General features: G+C 32.6%; 1 protein-coding gene across 1 annotated transcript in view; it reads left to right on the top strand.

The window, feature by feature from the left end:
• Nucleotides 1-1,584: 1,584 nt before the first annotated feature.
• The window catches only part of LOC143248493 (uncharacterized), a 97,501-nt gene continuing 78,489 nt past the window's right edge, over nucleotides 1,585-20,596 (top strand). Inside the window, exon 1 of the mRNA XM_076496912.1 lies at nucleotides 1,585-1,705. Coding sequence (XP_076353027.1) covers nucleotides 1,669-1,705 — 37 coding nt within the window. The 5' untranslated portion in view covers nucleotides 1,585-1,668. The remainder of the gene's footprint in view (nucleotides 1,706-20,596) is intronic.

Genomic DNA, 20,596 nt, shown 5'->3' with positions numbered 1-20,596 from the left:
TGGCTGGTCAGTACTTCAATATTAGAGACGACTATTCATGTGACCCACTGAATTTTGACTTTTATTTCATAAATACGTAAAGTGTCTTCAGGATAAAAACTGTAAATGAAGAAAATGTCCATGAAATCAGGAAAATAGAAGTAGTGATACTTTCTTAACCAGTGTAAGTAAAGAAATCAATCAATAGCTAATGTTTAACTTGTACTAATCGTACAAAATCAATGTAGAGTTGAACCTGACCAACAGCGCCCTCGTTCGTATTCCATGTCTGTGAAGTCTATGTGAGAAGCAGTATTTGATAAATCATTTTAAAATCCATTATGTGACTGTACACATCAGCTTAAAAACTCGGATTTTGCATATGATACCGAAATGAACGAACGACCGTTTATAAAGATAGATACTAGAATATGTAACATAATTCACTAGCTGTTCTTTCTGATACCTCGTGGGAGTAGCCACCATGTTTTATACATTAGTACGATGTGTTTTACAGCCATTCGAAGGCTTAAGTTTCATTTTCCGTTTTCCCATTTCTACTATACTGCCTCGAGCTTCCTTTCTGGAAGTCCTCCAAACGATAGTGATAGCGCGGCCGTACTTGTGAATGTCGATACAGCCAACCATAAAGAAAGATCGAACTAAAATTCTGAATAAAATAAGATAGTTTAAAGGAAAAGAGTGCCCTATGGACCTATCAGGCTTTTCCATTTCTAGCTACGCGCAATTTATTCCTGAATGTACTGTCAGGCGTGAAAACAGTTGAAAGTAGCGAACCACATCCACGCGATTCACTAAATAAAATTTCCTTAGTTTTTGTTTTTAAGTTATTTGATGGTTCCCCTGTTTTTATGAAATAAAGTATTACCATCAATCACAGATATATATCCCAAAGCACTAACCAATGAATGCTGGGATCAAGTTATCATAATATTGAGTTTTATGGCCTAAAATTCCCCTCCAAACATTTCAAAATCTTTGTATTCAACCAAAACACTTGTATGTTTAACATGAAAGACTGTTTATAAAGTTTCTCGCATTATATTTGTTGAGTGAGACTGGATCACATATGGTTTCAACAAAACTATATTAATAAATTAAAATCAATAGCAATCTTGTTTAGCAAAAAGAAAAACAATCCGATAAATGTTTTTCTCAGAACTGATTTGAAAACTGTTAGTTTTTATCTCATATAAAAAGTCTGTTCCCAACAGTACATCGTAGCGTATACTAGAATAAGACATAAATATTTCAATTTATTTACTTTGACGGAAATGAATTTCACCAAGAAAGAGAATCTCTTGTCAACACTAGAGTCAGATATAAGGCTACCTATCTTACCACAAGCTTCAGGAACTAAAGACATTTTCTTTATTGTTTCATATATACTAATGAAACCTATATATATAGGTTTATTCAGTTGAGTACATTCAAAGGAAATATTTTCTATCAATAATTGTAATGAAGTTAGATGAGTGTATGATTAGTATCGCTGAAAACGATCTACAAATTCAGAGGTTATTCTTATCGTTAGATGGCAGCTGAGCGCAGGAACCTTTCCACAGAGAAACAAACACGTTGAACGTGCCTTTCACTCGTTAGTTGATAAGCAGCTACGTGAATAGCCAGACGTACTGTGTCTCAAATGACTGGATTATAGTGTCAGAGATGTTTCTTCTACTGTTTGCAGTATTCTTTGTTCAAGGTTAGTCGTATTTATTTTCATTAGAAGTATATTATTTTACACTGCTATGTTAATTCCTATAAGATATTTTAATCTAATGGAGACAAATTATTAATTTCAGTAACTTCTATATGCCACATATCTTACATAAATAATCGAACCCGCACAAGGTACGTTTCATCCAAAAAATGTTGAAAATAAGAATATATTATTGAAAAAAACTTAGCAAAACGCTATCAATAACCTAGATCAACATATAATATTATTTATAAAAACAAAGATCTGACGGACATCTTTTTTTATTAGTTCCGTGTGAATGAAATAATTTACACTTTCTTACTGCAGTGACACAATATTAGTATTGATTACCACTAGCTATAGAAGAATAGTGACACAATATCAGTGTTGATTACCACTAGCTGTAGAAGAATAGTGACACTATGAGTATTGATTACCACTAGCTATAGAAGAACAGTGACACTATGAGTATTGATTACCAGTAGCTATAGAAGAACAGTGACACTATGAGTATTGATTACCAGTAGCTATAGAAGAATAGTGACACTATGAGTATTGATTACCACTAGCTATAGAAGAACAGTGACACTATGAGTATTGATTACCAGTAGCTATAGAAGAACAGTGACACTATGAGTATTGATTACCAGTAGCTATAGAAGAATAGTGACACTATGAGTATTGATTACCAGTAGCTATAGAAGAATAGTGACACTATGAGTATTGATTACCACTAGCTATAGAAGAATAGTGACACTATGAGTATTGATTACCACTAGCTATAGAAGAATAATGATGACACTATGAGTATTGATTATCACTAACTATAGAAGAATAGTGGCACAATATTAGTGTTGATTACTATTAACTATAGAAGAATAGTGACACTATGAGTATTGATTACCACTAGCTATAGAAGAAGAGTGACACTATGAGTATTGATTACCACTAGCTATAGAAGAATAGTGACACTATGAGTATTGATTACCACTAACTATAGACGTCTAGTGACACTACGAGTATTAATTACCACTAGCTATAGAAGAATAGTGACACTATGAGTATTGATTACCACTCAGCTATAGAAGAATAGTGACACTATGAGTATTGATTACCACTAGCTATAGAAATATAGTGACACTATGAGTATTTATTACCACTAGCTATAGAAGAATAGTGACACTATGACTATTGATTACCACTAGCTATAGAAGAATAGTGACACTATGAGTATTGATTACCACTAGCTATAGAAGAATAGTGACACTATGAGTATTGATTACCACTAGCTATAGAAGAATAGTGACACTATGAGTATTGATTACCACTTGCTATAGAAGAATAGTGACACTATGAGTATTGATTACCACTAGGTATAGAAGAACAGTGAGACTATGAGTACTGATTACCACTAACTATAGAAGAATAGTGACACAATATTAGTGTTGATTTCCACATACTAAAGAAGAATAGTGAAACTATGAGTATTGATTACCACTAGCTATAGAAGAATAGTGACACAGTATTAATATTGACTACCACTTATTAAGAAGAACAGTGACAGAATATCAGTGTTCGTTACTAAAGAAGAATAGTTTATGTATTTATAACCACTGACTGTATGAACTATATTGGTACCTGTTTACAATATAAACCACATAAACAACTAAACATGTTGATACCTGTTTACAATATAAACCACATAAACAACTAAACATATTGGTACCTGTTTACAATATAAACCACATAAACAACTTAACATGTTGGTACCTGTTTACAATATAAATCACAAACAACTGAACATATTGGTACCTGTTTAATATAAATCTACAGGGACATTTTATTAAAGAAACATGTAACGTATAGAAAATCGATATTTAAGAAATTATTGAATAACTTTATTATTAATAATATTTTATGTGCGTTATATCACGAGTAACATATAAATAAATAGAACATATTTCTATAAACATCACATTTAATCAAAAAACGTTATATTACAAAATCAAAGCACCCAAATAAGTTTGTAATATGTTATGATGTAGTCTACAACACTTAAATATGAAGTTTGTAATATGTTACATTGTAGTCTAAAATTACGAAATACAAAGCTTGTAACACGTTACATTATAGTCTACGGTACCAAAATACAAAGTTTGTAATGTGTTACATTACAGTGTAAAGTACGGAAATACAAAGTTTGTAATATGTTACATTATAGTCTACGGTACCAAAATATAAAGTTTGTAACATATTACATTGTAGTCTAGACTTACGAAATACAAAGTTTGTAATATGTTACATTATAGTGTAAAGTACGGAAATACAAAGTTTGTAACATATTGGTCTACGGTACCAACATATTACACTGATAGAACACAGGCCAGAATTAACTTGAGATCTCTTCTGTAAGCTGAAATCAGATAACAAGTGTTTCACTTATCTAAGCGAAATCGTGATGGGGACACGTTGATTGAAATAAAACCAATTATAGTCTGCGGGAATATTTTATAATTTTAACAATGTATACCAAACCAGTTTTAGCTAGAAAACTCAAACTTACCATTACATTAATTTCATCTTGTATCGTATTACATTTATTCGGAATATGTGACTTAATAGAAGATAATACTTAAATATGGAAAGAATCTGTGATTACAGAGTACTTAATGACGAATTATCATTTCTTTAAACATCGGTTAGGTCGTCAAATAAATGAATTTTTGCACTGCTCAGTTTGTCTAGCCAGTGAAACTGTATTATGCTAACGAGAAAAATTATGACATTTTGACAAACTTTCATATGAAAATCATTCAACCAGCTTCTGTTTTATGTTTATAAAGAAGTGATAACTTGTGTCTATAACAGATGCTCTTACTGCTCATCAATTCTGAGAATAAGGTCTCTTCTCTTCATAAAGACGAACTTTCTGCATCAAAACTCTTTCGTTTTAGCAGATATGAGATATGTTATAAAACGAACTTTCTGCACCAAAACTCTTTCGTTTTAGCAGATATGAGATATGTTATAAAGACGAAATTTCTGCATCAAAACTCTTTCGTTTTAGCAGACATGAGATATGTTATAAAGACGAAATTTCTGCATCAAAACTATTTCGTTTTAGCAGACATGAGATATGTCATAAAGACGAACTTTCTACATCAAAACTATTTCGTTTTAGCAGACATGAGATATGTTATAAAGACGAAATTTCTGCATCAAAACTATTTCGTTTTAGCAGACATGAGATATGTTATAAAGACGAAATTTCTGCATCAAAACTATTTCGTTTTAGCAGACATGAGATATGTTATAAAGACGAAATTTCTGCATCAAAACTATTTCGTTTTAGCAGACATGAGATATGTCATAAAGACGAACTTTCTACATCAAAACTATTTCGTTTTAGCAGACATGAGATATGTTATAAAGACGAAATTTCTGCATCAAAACTATTTCGTTTTAGCAGACATGAGATATGTCATAAAGACGAACTTTCTACATCAAAACTATTTCGTTTTAGCAGACATGAGATATGTTATAAAGACAAAAATTTCTGCATCAAAACTATTTCGTTTTAGCAGACATGAGATATGTTATAAAGACGAAATTTCTGCATCAAAACTATTTCGTTTTAGCAGACATGAGATATGTCATAAAGACGAACTTTCTACATCAAAACTCTTTCGTTTTAGCAGTAACTAAATGGAAACAACAATTTTGTTCCGCAGGAAGTCCAAACTTTTCAAGTAACTATGGAAAACAATCTATTTTACATAACTATCTTGTATTATTTAGAAAAAAAAACGAGTTTCTGAAAACTAAGATAGTTTTGGAACTAATTATTTTAATTTCTCATATACGTAGCGTTTGTTTTCATTTCCATGGTTCTGTTCTTCCACTGCAATGTTATTTAAGATTTTCCTTAGAACAGTATTGGTTTCACGTTAATCAGAGATAACGACATGGCTGCATTTGGATTATTGTTATATAGCTTGTGTTTACATTTTCTCCCCGGTAAATTACGTATGTTATCACGTAAAGTATTTTTATGACTAGAGTCTACACATAACAATCTATTAGAAGAGAAAGGTTTTCCATGTCTTCAGCCAATAAAATGATTACTTATATAAGAGGAAGGAGGTGAAGCTACTTTCAATACAGATTTACATTAAGGAATTGTGTTTGTATCATATTGATATGAGTTCATCTACTGAAAGAAACTGGCTTTTAAAAAGAAATGTTAAAGCTGTAAAAATTTATTTCAGTATTGTGAAAGGTTCTCTAAACAAGCTATACCGAAACGTTAATATTAACGTTGCACGGGTTTCACTTCTCTTAACAGTTTTGCACAAAACCTGCACCACAGCTTTATGCACTAAACCTGTTTTTCACTCTTATTGTCATATATTAATAACTAGGTTGTTCGCTCTAATAACAAGCACTATAGAATCGTTTCAAAATATATAGGTGGGGTATCTAGCTTACAATAGATACACAAGAAACTATATTGCAATGCAATATAAAGGCCAAAGCTAGTTAGCATATATGCGCCGCCCCTGGTATATAATCACAAATCAAAGGGAAAGGAAATAGTAAGGAGCACCCTAACATCCACTTTTTGTGCTAAGGGATTTATTGCCATTGTTATAGAGTACCTTCAATTAAAGATTAGTAAGTACTCAGTAGTTACATACGGGTTCGATCCTGGTTCGCCAGCTCTGAAATACAAAACGTTTGCCAGAAAACAGCTAATCATAAACATGTACTAGCCTCTGAAACCCACACACAAAAAACAACAACAACGGTTATTTGGTAAAATCCCCCACTTTGTTTTTCTCCTTGTCGCTTCATAGAAATCCCAATTATTAATCACATCATAATGAACCTTTCATTGTTTCTCTTTAGATCAATACCTGAAACAATGTAGTAGAATCGTGAGAGACAAATATAACGATTAGAGACTATAACAAGCATGGTGTAGGTAAGAAAACAAATGTAATTTCTTGAGGCACACAAACCCTTATTTTAATCGATATATGTTACACGGTACTTCTGTACTGTTTCCGAAACGGTAATTTAATAATTGCTCATTTCTAATACAAATATTTGTCTCTTACGAAACATCTAAATCCAACTATATGATGTTGCAAGAAATAGTAGAACTTAGTTTTGTTTTACGAGAGTTATGTTCACTCCAGAGCCAAATTATAAATAAACTGACCAAGTAGGTCACTATTCAAATCGTGTGGTGGTGAGTTCGAAGTCTTGACAGCAACTACTTAATTCATTCTCATTAGAATGGTCTGAAAATTTGATTTCTTATAGCTCCACTCAAAATCCACCATAAATACATTTGCAGCTAATTATTGAAGACTATTTTTAGGAGCCATAACTCACAGAAATCGAAAAAAAACGTCCATAAAATATTAAGAAACAACGTAGTAACTTATGAGAAAATATTGAATTATTAAAACAAGTAGTGCTGTTTTTTTATATCTGATGTACAGAATCTTTTACAACAAAAATAACATTGTTCACCATTCATGTGCTGTACAGAATCTTTTACAAGAAAAATAATATTGTTCACCACTCATGTGCTGTACAGAATCTTTTACAAGAAAAGTAATATTGTTCACCACTCATGCTCTACAAAGAATCTATTACAACAAAAATAACATTGTTCACCACTCATGTGCTGTACAGAATCTTTTACAAGAAAAATAACATTGTTCACCACTCATGTGCTGTACAGAATCTTTTACAACAAAAATAACATTGTTCACCACTCATGTGCTGTACAGAATCTTTTACAACAAAAATAACATTGTTCACCACTCATGTGCTGTACAGAATCTTTCACAAGAAAAATAATATTGTTCACCACTCATGTGCTGTACAGAATCATTTATAAGAAAATTAACATTGTTCACCACTAATGTGCTGTACAGAGTCTTTTACAAGAAAAATAATATTGTTCACCACTCATGTGCTGTACAGAATCTTTTACAACAAAAATAACATTGTTCACCACTCATGTGCTGTACAGAATCTTTTACAACAAAAATAACATTGTTCACCACTCATGTGCTGTACAGAATCCTTTACAAGAAAAATAACATTGTTCACCATTTATGTGCTGTACAGAATCTTTTACAAGAAAATAACATTGTTCACCACTCATGTGTCTATACAGAATTTTTACAGAAAAATAATATTGTTCACCACTCATGCTATACAGAGAATCTTTTACAACAAAAATAACATTGTTCACCACTCATATGCTACAGAATACAAAATAACATTGTTCACCAATCTTTTACAAGAAAAATAATATTGTTCACCACTCATGTGTTATACAGAATTTTTCACAGAACAATAATATTGTTCACCACTCATGTGCTATACAAAATCTTTTACAAGAAAAATAATATTCTTCACCACTCATATGCTATACAATCTTTTACAAGAAAAATAATATTGTTCACCACTCATGTGCTATAGAGAATCTTTTACAACAAAAATAACATTGTTCACCTCTCATGTGCTGTACAGAATCTTTACAACAAAATAATATTGTTCACCACTCATGTGCTGTACAGAATCCTTTACAAGAAAAATAACATTGTTCACCACTCATGTGCTGTACAGAATATTTTACAACAAAAATAATATTGTTAACCACTCATGTGCGGTACAGAATCTTTACGAGAAAAATAATATTGTTCACCACTCAGGTGCTGTACAAAATCTTTACGAGAAAAATAACATTGTTCACCACTCATGTCTTATATAGAATCTTTTACAACAAAAGTAACATTGTTCACCACTCATGTCCTATATAGAATCTTTTACAAGAAAAATAACATTGTTCACCACTCATGTGCTATACAGAATCTTTTACAAGAAAAATAACATTGTTCACCTCTCATGTGCTGTACAGAATCTTTTACAAGAAAAATAACATTGTTCACCACTCATGTGCTGTACAGAATCTTTTTCAACAAAAATAACATTGTTCACTTGTCTAGGATTTACACGTTTTATATCTAGAGTAACAGCCTTCGTGGTTTTAGGCTTAAGACTTATTAAAACAATAGTAACATCCTTCGTCGTTTTTAGCTTGGAACTTATTAGAACAATAACGTCACTGTTTGCCCCTAAAGAGGAAAGGTCTACCTTTCAAATTGTTCTGGTTATAGGGTTTCTATTTCATTTTAAAACAAGAGAAACATCAATCGTCATTTTAGGCTCAGGATTTATTCGGAAATGAGAACATCCATTGGAAACATCCACTCGCAAAAACGCGGTCCGCACATTGCTGCTGGTGGGGCGTAATAAGAGGGAAATGAAACCAAATTACTATATCAAACAATATACCCCCAAAAATTGGCGATGGGTGTTATTGTATAGGACGTCTTTCTAATTTATCAGTTTAAACTTGGAGACCGCTCTGAGCATGTTTAACTTTGCACGAAAATTCTAGAACACAGTGAAACATATATATCAGCACAGATGAATTATGAAACTTTAATATTACATTGAGTTTCACACCACCATCTCTACATTAGCAGCTTATGGCAGTTTTATACTTAAAAGAAACGTGAGAAATTATTTATTTTATTAAGTTCTTGAAATCACTGTTAATTTTTAAATATTTGATTAGGCTTAATGAATGTGAGGTTCTGCTAGATTGTATGTACTAACCTGATGTTTAATGTTGCTAAGTTAATGTGTGGTTTCTGTAAATGAATATCCGATTGTACCAGAATGGATGTGTTAGATTAACGTGTTTTGTTATATTAATGTTTTGTTTTTCTCCTTGTCGCTCCATAGAAACCCCAATTATTAATCACATCATAATGAACCTTTCATTGTTTCTCTTTAGATCAATACCTGAAACAATGTAGTAGAATCGTGAGAGACAAAGATAACGATTAGGGACTATAACAAGCATGGTGTAGGTAAGAAAAACAAATGTAATTTCTTGAGGCACACAAACCCTTATTTTTAATCTTTATATGTTACACGGTACTTCTGTACTGTTTCCGAAACGGTTTGTTTGTTTTTGAATTTCGCACAAAGCTACTCTAGGGCTATCTGTGCTAGCCGTCCCTAATTTAGCAGTGTAAGACTAGAGGGAAGGCAGCTAGTCATCACCACCCACCGCCAACTCTTGGGCTACTCTTTTACCAACGAATAGTGGGATTGACCGTCACATTATAACGCCCCCACGGCTGGGAGGGCGAGCATGTTTGGCGCGACTCGGGCGCGAACCCGCGACCCTCGGATTACGAAGTACACGCCTTAACGCGCTTGGCCATGCAGGGCCTTCCGAAACGGTAATTTAATAATTGCTCATTTCTAATACTCTACCGCTTTCTGTCTCTCTTTAACAAATATTTGTCTCGTACGAAACATCTAAATCCAACTATATGATGTTTCAAGGAATAGTAGAACATAGTTTTGTTTTACGAGAGTTATGTTCACTCCAAAACCAAATTATAAATAAACTGACCAAGTAGGTCACTACTCAAATCGTATGGTGGTGTTAGGTTAATATATATTTGTTATATTAATGTGTGGTGGTGTTATGTTAATGTATGCTTGTGTTATATTAATGTGTGTGGTGTTATATTAATGTGTGGTGGTGTTAGGTTATATATGTGTTAGGTTAATATATGTTTGTTATATTAATGTGTGGTGGTGTTAAGTTAATGTGTCGTGGTGTATGTTTGTAGGTTAATATATGTTTGTTATATTAATGTGTAATGGTGTTAGGTTAATATATGTTTGTGTTAATATATGTTTGAGTTAATTGTGTCGTGGTGTTGTGTTGAATTAATGTATGGTTATGGTAGTTTCATGCGTTCAGTGTTGGGATAATATTTAACATATAATAAGTCGTCAAATTTAACTATACTGATTTAAATATTCTAAGAAACTTCTGTTATGCATTCTATAGGTTTGCGTTATTTAATCAATGTGTTACCTCTGAGGCCGGTAGCATTATCAGACCTTTGTTATTAGGGTGTTTCTCCTTCACTTATATCGCTGACGTTATCAAGCCTCTGTTGTTAACGTATCTGAGTTCACATGTGTCAGTGACATTATCAGGCCTCTGTTGTTAACATAGTCTGATTCCACTAGTTTCAATGATATTATCAAGCCTCTGTTGTTAACGTAGTCTGAGTTGATCAGTGATGTTTTTGCATATAAAAGTAGTCTGAGTTGAGTAGTTTCAGTGACATTATCAGGCCTCTGTTGTTAACATAGTCTGATTCCACTAGTTTCAGTGATATTATCAAGCCTCTGTTGTTAACGTAGCCTGATTTTACTTGTGTCAGTGACATTATCAGGCCTCTGTTGTTAACGTAGTTCATTTGTCAGAATGAATGCATTCAACTGTCTACGACTAGTAACCGCAGTTCTCAGAATCAAAGAAAAGACTTTTATTATAATATCACTAAACCATCGGAAATTTATATTTCAAACTGCTTTCCAGTTTCGGTCTTGAGAAGGAAGTAAACAACCCTGTAATAGTACAGTATGATAGATAAGACTTCTCGAAACTCGTTAACAACATAGGCCTGATAATGTCACTGAAACTACTCAACTCAGACTACGTTAACAACAGAGGCCTGTTAATGTCATTGAAACTACTCAACTCAGACTACGTTAACAACAGAGGCCTGATAAAGTCACTAACACAAGTGAAATCAGACTATGTTAAAAACAGAGGCCTGATATTGTCATTGATACAAGTTAAATTAGTCTACGTTAATAACAGAGGCTTGATAATGTAATTGAAACTAGTGAAATCAGGCTACGTTAACAACAGAGGCCTGATAATGTCGTTGATACAAGTGAAATCAGACAACGTTAACAGAGGCCTGATACTACCATTGACACCAGTGTTCAAAACCATATCATAAATGCATGCTAGCAGCTTATTTCATCTTTCGCCGCATCTGTATAAACTTACATCCCAATAAATTCTTTAAATTTTAAAATGCCAACGTCGACGAATGAATAAAATTCTATTTTCTTAAAGTTTTCGAACACATAAAGATTTTCTCTGTAAAATCAACAAACAGAGAACACATGTTTGGTACTCACTGTTAACTGTGGTTAACAGGGATATTCTGTTCGTGAGAAAAGTGAGTTTTTAAGTTATGTCTAAGATGACTTGTAGAAGTGGTACAATTTTTACCTTGTCTTTACTAAGTACTTGGTGAACTCACAACAGGGACTGCAAATCAAACCTACCGTTAGTTACTGAGAAACAAGCAGCAGTAAAACACGCAAAACTTTATTAAAATAAAGTTAAGCAAACATAAATCTGGTAGACAATGTGGTTTAAAGTAAACAGCAATAAGTTCGACAGCAAAGAAACCCTGACAACTCCGCACAGCCAACTTACAATTAGCTGAAGTGAAACGTATTCAAACGCGGTCCTGAAAGTGAACTTTAGTTAGCCTTAAACAATATTTGTTCAATATCTGGATATTACTTTCAAGAGGGTAATGTTTAAATTCAGACGTGATGATAATTTGTTTTATGAAGTTTTCATATAATCAAGACACGTTCTACATCAGAATCACCTCGGAATCAGCTTTTAGTCGATTTATTATTTATATTCATTTAATGTTATTCCTTTACATATTTCATTGAACTTATTACATGCTCTAAATAATTTTGAATGCATTTTTCACTTGTTTGTTTTCTGCTTAAAAAATTTTTAGTCTAGTTACAAAAGGAGTATTAGTGCTTACCCGTGCCTAATTTGGAACTAAGAGACTAGCAGAAGAAACCCATTGTCTGTGTTTGGATTAGTCTTGTTTAACGAAACAGATGGATTTGCATGTCACATTTATAAGACATTGATAGTCACTGAAGTTTATAAATAATCAACTGAAAACTTTTATTAGTGTGTAAGTATAATTGCTCTAGTTTATATAAACATTTTAATTAATTAAACTAATGCTAAATGCTTAATTATAAATTCAAGATGCTCTTTCACAGTTTCTCAGACATCACGTTTGGTAAAATATGCTTAGCTAGAAACAGGCAATGTGGTAATAATTAATAAATTAATTTTACTGTTTGTTTATTATTAAGCACAAACCTTCACAATGCTTATCGAAACTCGACTTTTAGAGTTATAAGCCTTCAAACTTACCACTGCGTCACAGTATGGTTATATCTAATTATACCAACAGGCACGAAAACCACCAGGACGCGTCCAACAGACAGAGTCCTAGTGGTTGTCGCACCGTACTGTGAATTCATGGTTCATGGTTTGGTGCTCCGAATCGCACTGAAGCCATTGGGATGGGGCGTTATAAAAAGAAATTCCACTATTCTTTGGTAAAATGTACTCCAATATTTGGTGGCGAGTGGTGTTGACAAATATGGCTAACACAAACAGCCTTCGCAGCTTGCGTAAATACACCAAAGAAAGAATAATTTCTGTTCTTATAATGAATCATATATAGTGTGTAAAAATCATAAAACAGAAACAACTAACTAACTAACTTTATTATAAGATGAACAAATATTACCCGAGTTTTTGATGTGAAATATTTAAATGTTGTTTCTTTTTATCAACACTATTCCTAAACATTAAATTTCTAATCACTTAGTCTAGTTTTAAAAACTTCAGTTTTAGTGGAAAATATTACTAAGTGTCATATATATATATACAAAATACTTAGAAACCTGTAACATCGCACAAGTGAAGTGTTATTAATCTAACATTTCACTTCCAGTGTTTTCATTGCTAATTCAATTTCTAAAGAATTCGCGATTTGGTACATTTACAGAATATCTCGTAAAACTACACGAAAGCTATCTGCGCTATCTGTCCGTAATTTGGCAGTGATAGGCTAGAGGAAAGGCAACTTTTTTTACCAACAAATAGCAGGATTGACCGTAACTTTATAACGTTCCCATAGCTGAAAGGACAAGCATGCTTTGATGAGTGAGATTTAACTACACGATCCACAGATTGCGAGTCAGCACAATTCAAATAACATGTGATTATCAATCATCTGTGTTTTCTATTTTACGCTAGTTTGCCCTTTGTACACTAGGTGGCAGAAATTCAGGTAGTCACAATGAAACAACTAATGTAAGTATAAATAAGACATTTCACATCAATTTACACATAAAAATACAGAATCAACTCAATATGGTTTTACTTTATGAAGTTTCTATAGCTGCTGTATAACTTATAACTTTGTTTATTACAATTTCATTTGTGTATTACCCATATATATATACTTATACACATATTTTGGACTTGTTTCCGTATGTTTACCACCCCTTTGTCTGTGCTATGTTCCATGTATCCAAATACTTATGCATACCTGCCTGAAGTGTCTAGAAGGAAATAATTTCTTTCATTTTTTATTCCACTTTAATATTAACCTTGTTGTGTTTTCTCTATTTACTTTTAATGCCTTGTCTCATTACATATTGATGTAAATTAAGAAAGACAAATAGTTTACTCCAACTGTTGCATTAACCAATCTGAAAATTGTCACTCTTTAAAGAGATTTAATTTTATTTGTGTTTCAATGGTTGTTGACCTTCTATGTGACCTTTTGACCTTCGACATACATTTATAAAAACTAGTTTAAGAATAACACAACTTTTGTTTCAGGTTTCATCAAAAGCAGATTGAAAATAATTTGAGTTATAGAAATACTGAAGTACTTCAAGATATAACTTTCGATATATCCCAAAATAATCGTATATCTAATTTCCATATTTACGTTTCAAATAAACAGAAAATGTTAATCAAACTCTCAAGGTTATGATACAAGTATTAAGAACAAAAACGTTTAACTAATAAAAACCTTTCATTTTCTGAATACATTTAATTTTACAAACGTTAATCTGTAGTCGTGCCAAGAATTCACTTACAATACTGTCAATAAAATATAACCATATTCAATCAAAACGCTTCTCTAACCAAATTAAGCATTACCTATTAACATTATTTCGTTATGCTACATAAGAGTCAGCTATAAGTAATTTTTATTTGTTGGTAGTCTAGAGATAGAGAAATGTTAGTGAACAGCGACCTCCGCCAACTCTTGGGCAACTCTTTTCTGATATAAAAGTGGGATTTGGTCAGCAATCTAATAGCACATTCGCGGCCCCAAATCATAGAACGCATATTTGTGACAAAGGATACACAATCATTAATCTTCGACTTCACATCTCACACAAGTTAAACCTAAGCCATATTTATTAATATTTTACACAATTACATATCAGGCGAATATGATGAAACCGTTACAGAAAAGTAGAATTTTCGATTAAACAACATTTGTTTTTTTTCTATCTACCATGATTACCTTGAAAAGCAAATTTGTCGATTAAAGTACGAGTGAAGACAAGTTGACAGGAGATTTACATACATTCACCTTACCAACGAGGAGCAACCACAAGCTTTATGGAAGTGTTATGAGATATAAACATATATATTATATACATTTGTTCAATGGAAGATGTAATACTGATAACAATCAGAAACGTAACGAATTGGTGAATGTACACTAAACATTAACACAAAAATACAACAAATCACGAGCAGTCAACACCTATATTGTTCAGAAAAAGTATATAATCAAGAACACGATAAAGTGATTTTCATAAGCATGCGTAAATAACGATTCACTTTCTTTTGTTTTACTTAAGTATGAAAAGATCTAAAAGAATCTTTCTTGAAAGCTTGGGTTCGATCCATTTTAAAAGATTTATGTCGTCAATTTCACGGTTTTTTTTAACGATTCATCGACCACCACTGGTCCTTCAGGAAGTCTAATTTATTTCTTCTGGAGGATTAGAAACGTCTGGCGTTTCATAACCACAAAATACTTAAAGAACTATCTACTATTCGGTCCTCTAGGGTATGAGAATATTTAAATTAATATGGTTAATTGGTGACTGAACACAACAATAAATAATTACTTTATTGTTCCTAAGCTTGTTGTTTACCGTTGTGTTACGTATTACTACTGTACAATAGTGAAGGACTGACTACCTTATTGTTGCTAAGCCTGTTGTTTACCGTTGTGTTAGATATTACTGGTGTACAACAATGAATAATCACTTTATTGTTGCTAAGCCTGCTGTTTACCGTTGTGTTAGGTATTACTACTGTACAACAGTGAAGGACTGACAACTTTATTGTTGCTAAGCCTGTTGTTTACCGTTGTGTTAGGTATTACTGGTGTACAACAATGAATAATTACTTTATTGTTGCTAAGCCTGCTGTTTACCGTTGTGTTAGGTATTACTACTGTACAACAGTGAAGGACTCACTACCTTACTGTTGCTAAGCCTGTTGTTTACCGTTGTGTTAGGTATTACTACTGTACAACAGTGAAGGACTGACAACTTTATTGTTGCTAAGCCTGTTGTTTACCGTTGTGTTAGATATTACTGATGTACAACAATGAATAATCACTTTATTGTTGCTAAGCCTGCTGTTTACCGTTGTGTTAGGTATTACTACTGTACAACAGTGAAGGACTGACTACCTTATTGTTGCTAAGCCTGTTGTTTACCGTTGTGTTAGATATTACTGGTGTACAACAATGAATAATCACTTTATTGTTGCTAAGCCTGCTGTTTACCGTTGTGTTAGGTATTACTACTGTACAACAGTGAAGGACTTACAATGTTACTGTTGCTGAGTCTGATGTTTACCGTTGTGTTAGATATTACTGGTGTACAACAATGAATAATCACTTTATTGTTCCTAAGCCTGCTGTTTACCGTTGTGTTAGGTATTACTACTGTACAACAGTGAAGGACTGACGACCATATTGTTGCTTAGGTTGTTGTTTACCGTTTTGTTAGATATTACTACTCTACAACTATGAAGAATTACTTTATCGTTGGTAAGCCTGTTGTTTACCGTTGTGTTAGGTATTACTACTGTAAAAGAGTGAAGGACTTACAATGTTACTGTTGCTGAGTCTGATGTTTATCGTCGTGTTAGGTATTACTACTGCACAACAGAGAAAAATTATATTATTGTTACTAAGCCTTTTGTTTACCATTGCGTTAGATATTACTTGTGTTCAACAATGAAGAATTACGTTATTGTTGCTAAGCCTGTTGTTTACCGCTGTATTAGGTATTACTACTGTGCTAAGCCTGTTTTTTTACCGTTGTGTTAGGTATTACTACTGTACAAGAGTGAAGGACTAACTAACTTACTTTTGCTAAGCCTGTTGTTTAGCGTCGTGTTAGGTATTACTACTGTACAACAGTGAGGAACTGACAACCTTATTGTTGCAAAGCCTGTTGTTTACCGTTGTGTTAGATATTACTGGTGTTCAACAATGAATAATTACGTTATTGTTGCTAAGCCTGTTGTTTAGCGTCGTGTTAGGTATTACTACTGTACAACAGTGAAGGACTGACAACCTTATTGTTGCTAAGCCTGTTGTTTACCGTTGTGTTAGATATTACTGGTGTTCAACAGTGAAGGACTAACTAACTTATTGTTGCTAAGCCTGTTGTTTACCGTTGTGTTAGGTATTACTACTGTACAACAGTGAAGGACTAACTTATTGTTGCTAAGCCTGTTTACCGTTGTGTTAGATATTACTGGTGTACAACAATGAATAATTACTTTATTGTTGCTAAGCCTGTTGTTTACCGTTGTGTTAGATATTACTGGTGTTCAACAATGAAGAATTACGTTATTGTTGCTAAACCTGTTGTTTACCGTTGTGTTAGGTATTACTACTGTACAACAGTGAAGGACTAACTAACTTACTGTTGCTAAGCCTGTTGTTTAGCGTCGTGTTAGGTATTACTACTGTACAACAGTGAAGGACTAACTAACTTACTTTTGCTAAGCCTGTTGTTTAGCGTCGTGTTAGGTATTACTACTGTACAATAATGAAAAGTACTTATTATTTCTTTAGAAATAATAAAGTACTTTATTATTTAGTAAATTTACCGTTGTGTTAGGTTATACTTTATTATTTCTTTATTATTTTGAAACCTGTTATTTACCGTTGTGTTAGGTTATACTACTGTACAATAATGAAAAAAAGTACTTTATTATTTTGAAACCTGTTATTTACCGTTGTGTTAGGTTATACTACTGTACAATAATGAAAAAGTACTTTATTATTTCGAAACCTGTTATTTACCGTTGTGTTAGGTTATACTACTGTACAACAATGAATAAGTACTTTATTATTTCTAAACCTGTTATTTACCGTTGTGTTAGGTTATACTACTGTACAACAATGAAAAAGTACTTTATTATTTCTAAACCTGTTATTTACCGTTATGTTAGGTTATACTACTGTACAACAATGAAAAAGTACTTTATTATTTCTAAACCTGTTATTTACCGTTGTGTTAGGTTATACTACTGTACAACAATGAATAAGTACTTTATTATTTTTAAACCTGTTATTTACCGTTGTATTAGGTATTACTACTGTGCAATAATGAAAAAGTACTTTATTATTTCTAAACCTGTTATTTACCGTTGTATTAGGTATTACTACTGTACAATAATAAAAAAGTACTTTATTATTTCTAAACCTGTTATTTACCGTTATGTTAGGTTATACTACTGTACAACAATGAATAAGTACTTTATTATTTCTAAACCTGTTATTTACCGTTGTGTTAGGTTATACTACTCTATAGCAATGAAGAACTACCTTGTTGTTTGTAAACCTGTGCATGTTAATTTCTTATCTCTTGAGAATTCTTTTTGAATATTTTGAAATAACTAAAAAAATATTAATTTACAAAGTAAAGTGCAGTGAAATCCTAGACTGTATCGTTTGTTATCTTATGAAGTTTAACTGGGGCTTGGAATTGATATAAGTTTCCCAGAAAACTCTCTCAGAGAAAACACACACCTAAATTTGTTTACACCAACGAATTACGAAGAATTACTTAAAGGATTTAACTTCCAATACTAATTTTAACGACGAGCGCATATGTTTTAACCAAAAAACTCAAAAGAAACAAAAACAAACTTTAAATAGTTGCACATATCATTTGAAACATTGTACAAAATCTGATCGATGAAATGGAATTGGTATACGAACGAAAGTTTTTCTAGATTCTAAAATAATTTACGTATTTTAAATTCATTTGTTTTCACCTATCTTGTATTTCAGAAATACTCCGCATTATTCGACAGTATTAATACTATCCTTGTTTAGAGAATACACGTATCGGTGAGTCAGTTACGTACGTATAAAGCTTGCAGAGTAATGTTTTATATGACAGCGGTTTTAAATTTTGATAAACGAACTTTTCTTCAGAACTGTTTGTGTTTGCTACTTGAGATACTCCAGTTTCAACAAGATTAATGAAACACGAAAACATAATGGATTTCTTTTCAGAATAGATCTGTAGCTTTTTTTAATCTTCAAATATTTAAATTTTCAAACGTGCAAACGAATTTTTTGTATTTGTGACGAAATATCTTCATGCCAATTTGTTTTTCTTTTATTCTAAAGTTTTAATTGAAATTTTTTATTGACAGAAAAAAAAATCGATACGTTTGGAAATCTGGTATATAATATACCGATGTAAAGAAATTAAAATAAAACTTTACGTAATTTATTAAAATTCATGAAAGTTCGATAACAAAGAACGAGTTTTTAGATACTGTGCATGCTAATTTCTTATCTCTTGAGAACTCTTTTTGAATATTTTGAAATAACTAAAAAAATATTAATTTACAAAGTAAAGTGCAGTGAAATCCTAGACTGTATCGTTTGCTATCTTATGCTATTGTGAAGTTTAACTGGGGCTTGGAATTGATATTTTTCCCAAAATAAACAGTGTGTAAAATCATTAACCTAACTTTCGATTTGAGCGCCCCTAGCGGAACCAAATATATAGTATCAATACCATTATTGCACTGATTGGAGGTAACGGAGCAGATGTATCGGGTCACGGTCCTATTAAATAGCCCTGGATCTCAGATCTAGCTCACCTGGTATGAATCCAAGGTATACCACAAAATATTCCCTCACTTTAAGTTGTGAATGTGTTATAAAAGTGACAAACAATCCCTCACATTGGGACTGACAGGGTAAGATGGTTAGGGCGCTCGACTCGCAATCTGAGAGTCGCGAGTTTGAATCCCCGTTATAACAAACATGCTTGCCCTTTCAACCGTGGGTGGGTGCATGATAATGTGACGGTCAATCTCATTATTCGTTAGTAAAAGAGTAGCCCAAAAGTTGGCAGTGAGTGGAGTTGACTAGCTGTCTTTCACTGATACATTAGAGACGGCGAGCACAGATAGACCTCGTGTAGCTTTGCACGAAATTCAAACAAAAAACCGTCAGCGTGGGACTTTGATTTAACTTTTAAACTTACTGCCTTTGTTGTAATTGTAAAAGAAACGTTAACTTAAATCTTCCTAATTATCATAAAACATTCTAGAGATATAGCCTTACTGTACGAAAACAATCTCATTAAACAAATATACGAATATATATTATTTACCTAGAATATAAACATGCCCTCACAATCTAATCCTGATTAAACCTTCCTTTTAAAATACAAACTTATCAATATGTCAGAATACTCACTATACTCTCAACATAAGGTTTATCAACAATGACTCTACAACCCACATCCACCACACGACATGACAGTTTTTGAACGACAAGTCTGCAACCTACATCTGTCACACAGCATGACAGTTATTAACGATAACTCTACAACCTACATCCACCACACGACATGACAGTTATTAACGATAACTCTACAACCCACATCCACCACACGACATGACAGTTATTAACGATAACTCTACAACCCACATCCACCACACGACATGACAGTTATTAACGATAACTCTACAACCCACAT

This window comes from Tachypleus tridentatus, chromosome 4 (assembly GCF_004210375.1).
Source record: "Tachypleus tridentatus isolate NWPU-2018 chromosome 4, ASM421037v1, whole genome shotgun sequence".
In the NCBI taxonomy this organism is placed as follows: Eukaryota; Metazoa; Arthropoda; class Merostomata; order Xiphosura; family Limulidae; genus Tachypleus; species Tachypleus tridentatus.
Note: the sequence above shows the minus strand (reverse complement) of the source record. Positions and strands in the feature narration are given on the sequence as shown.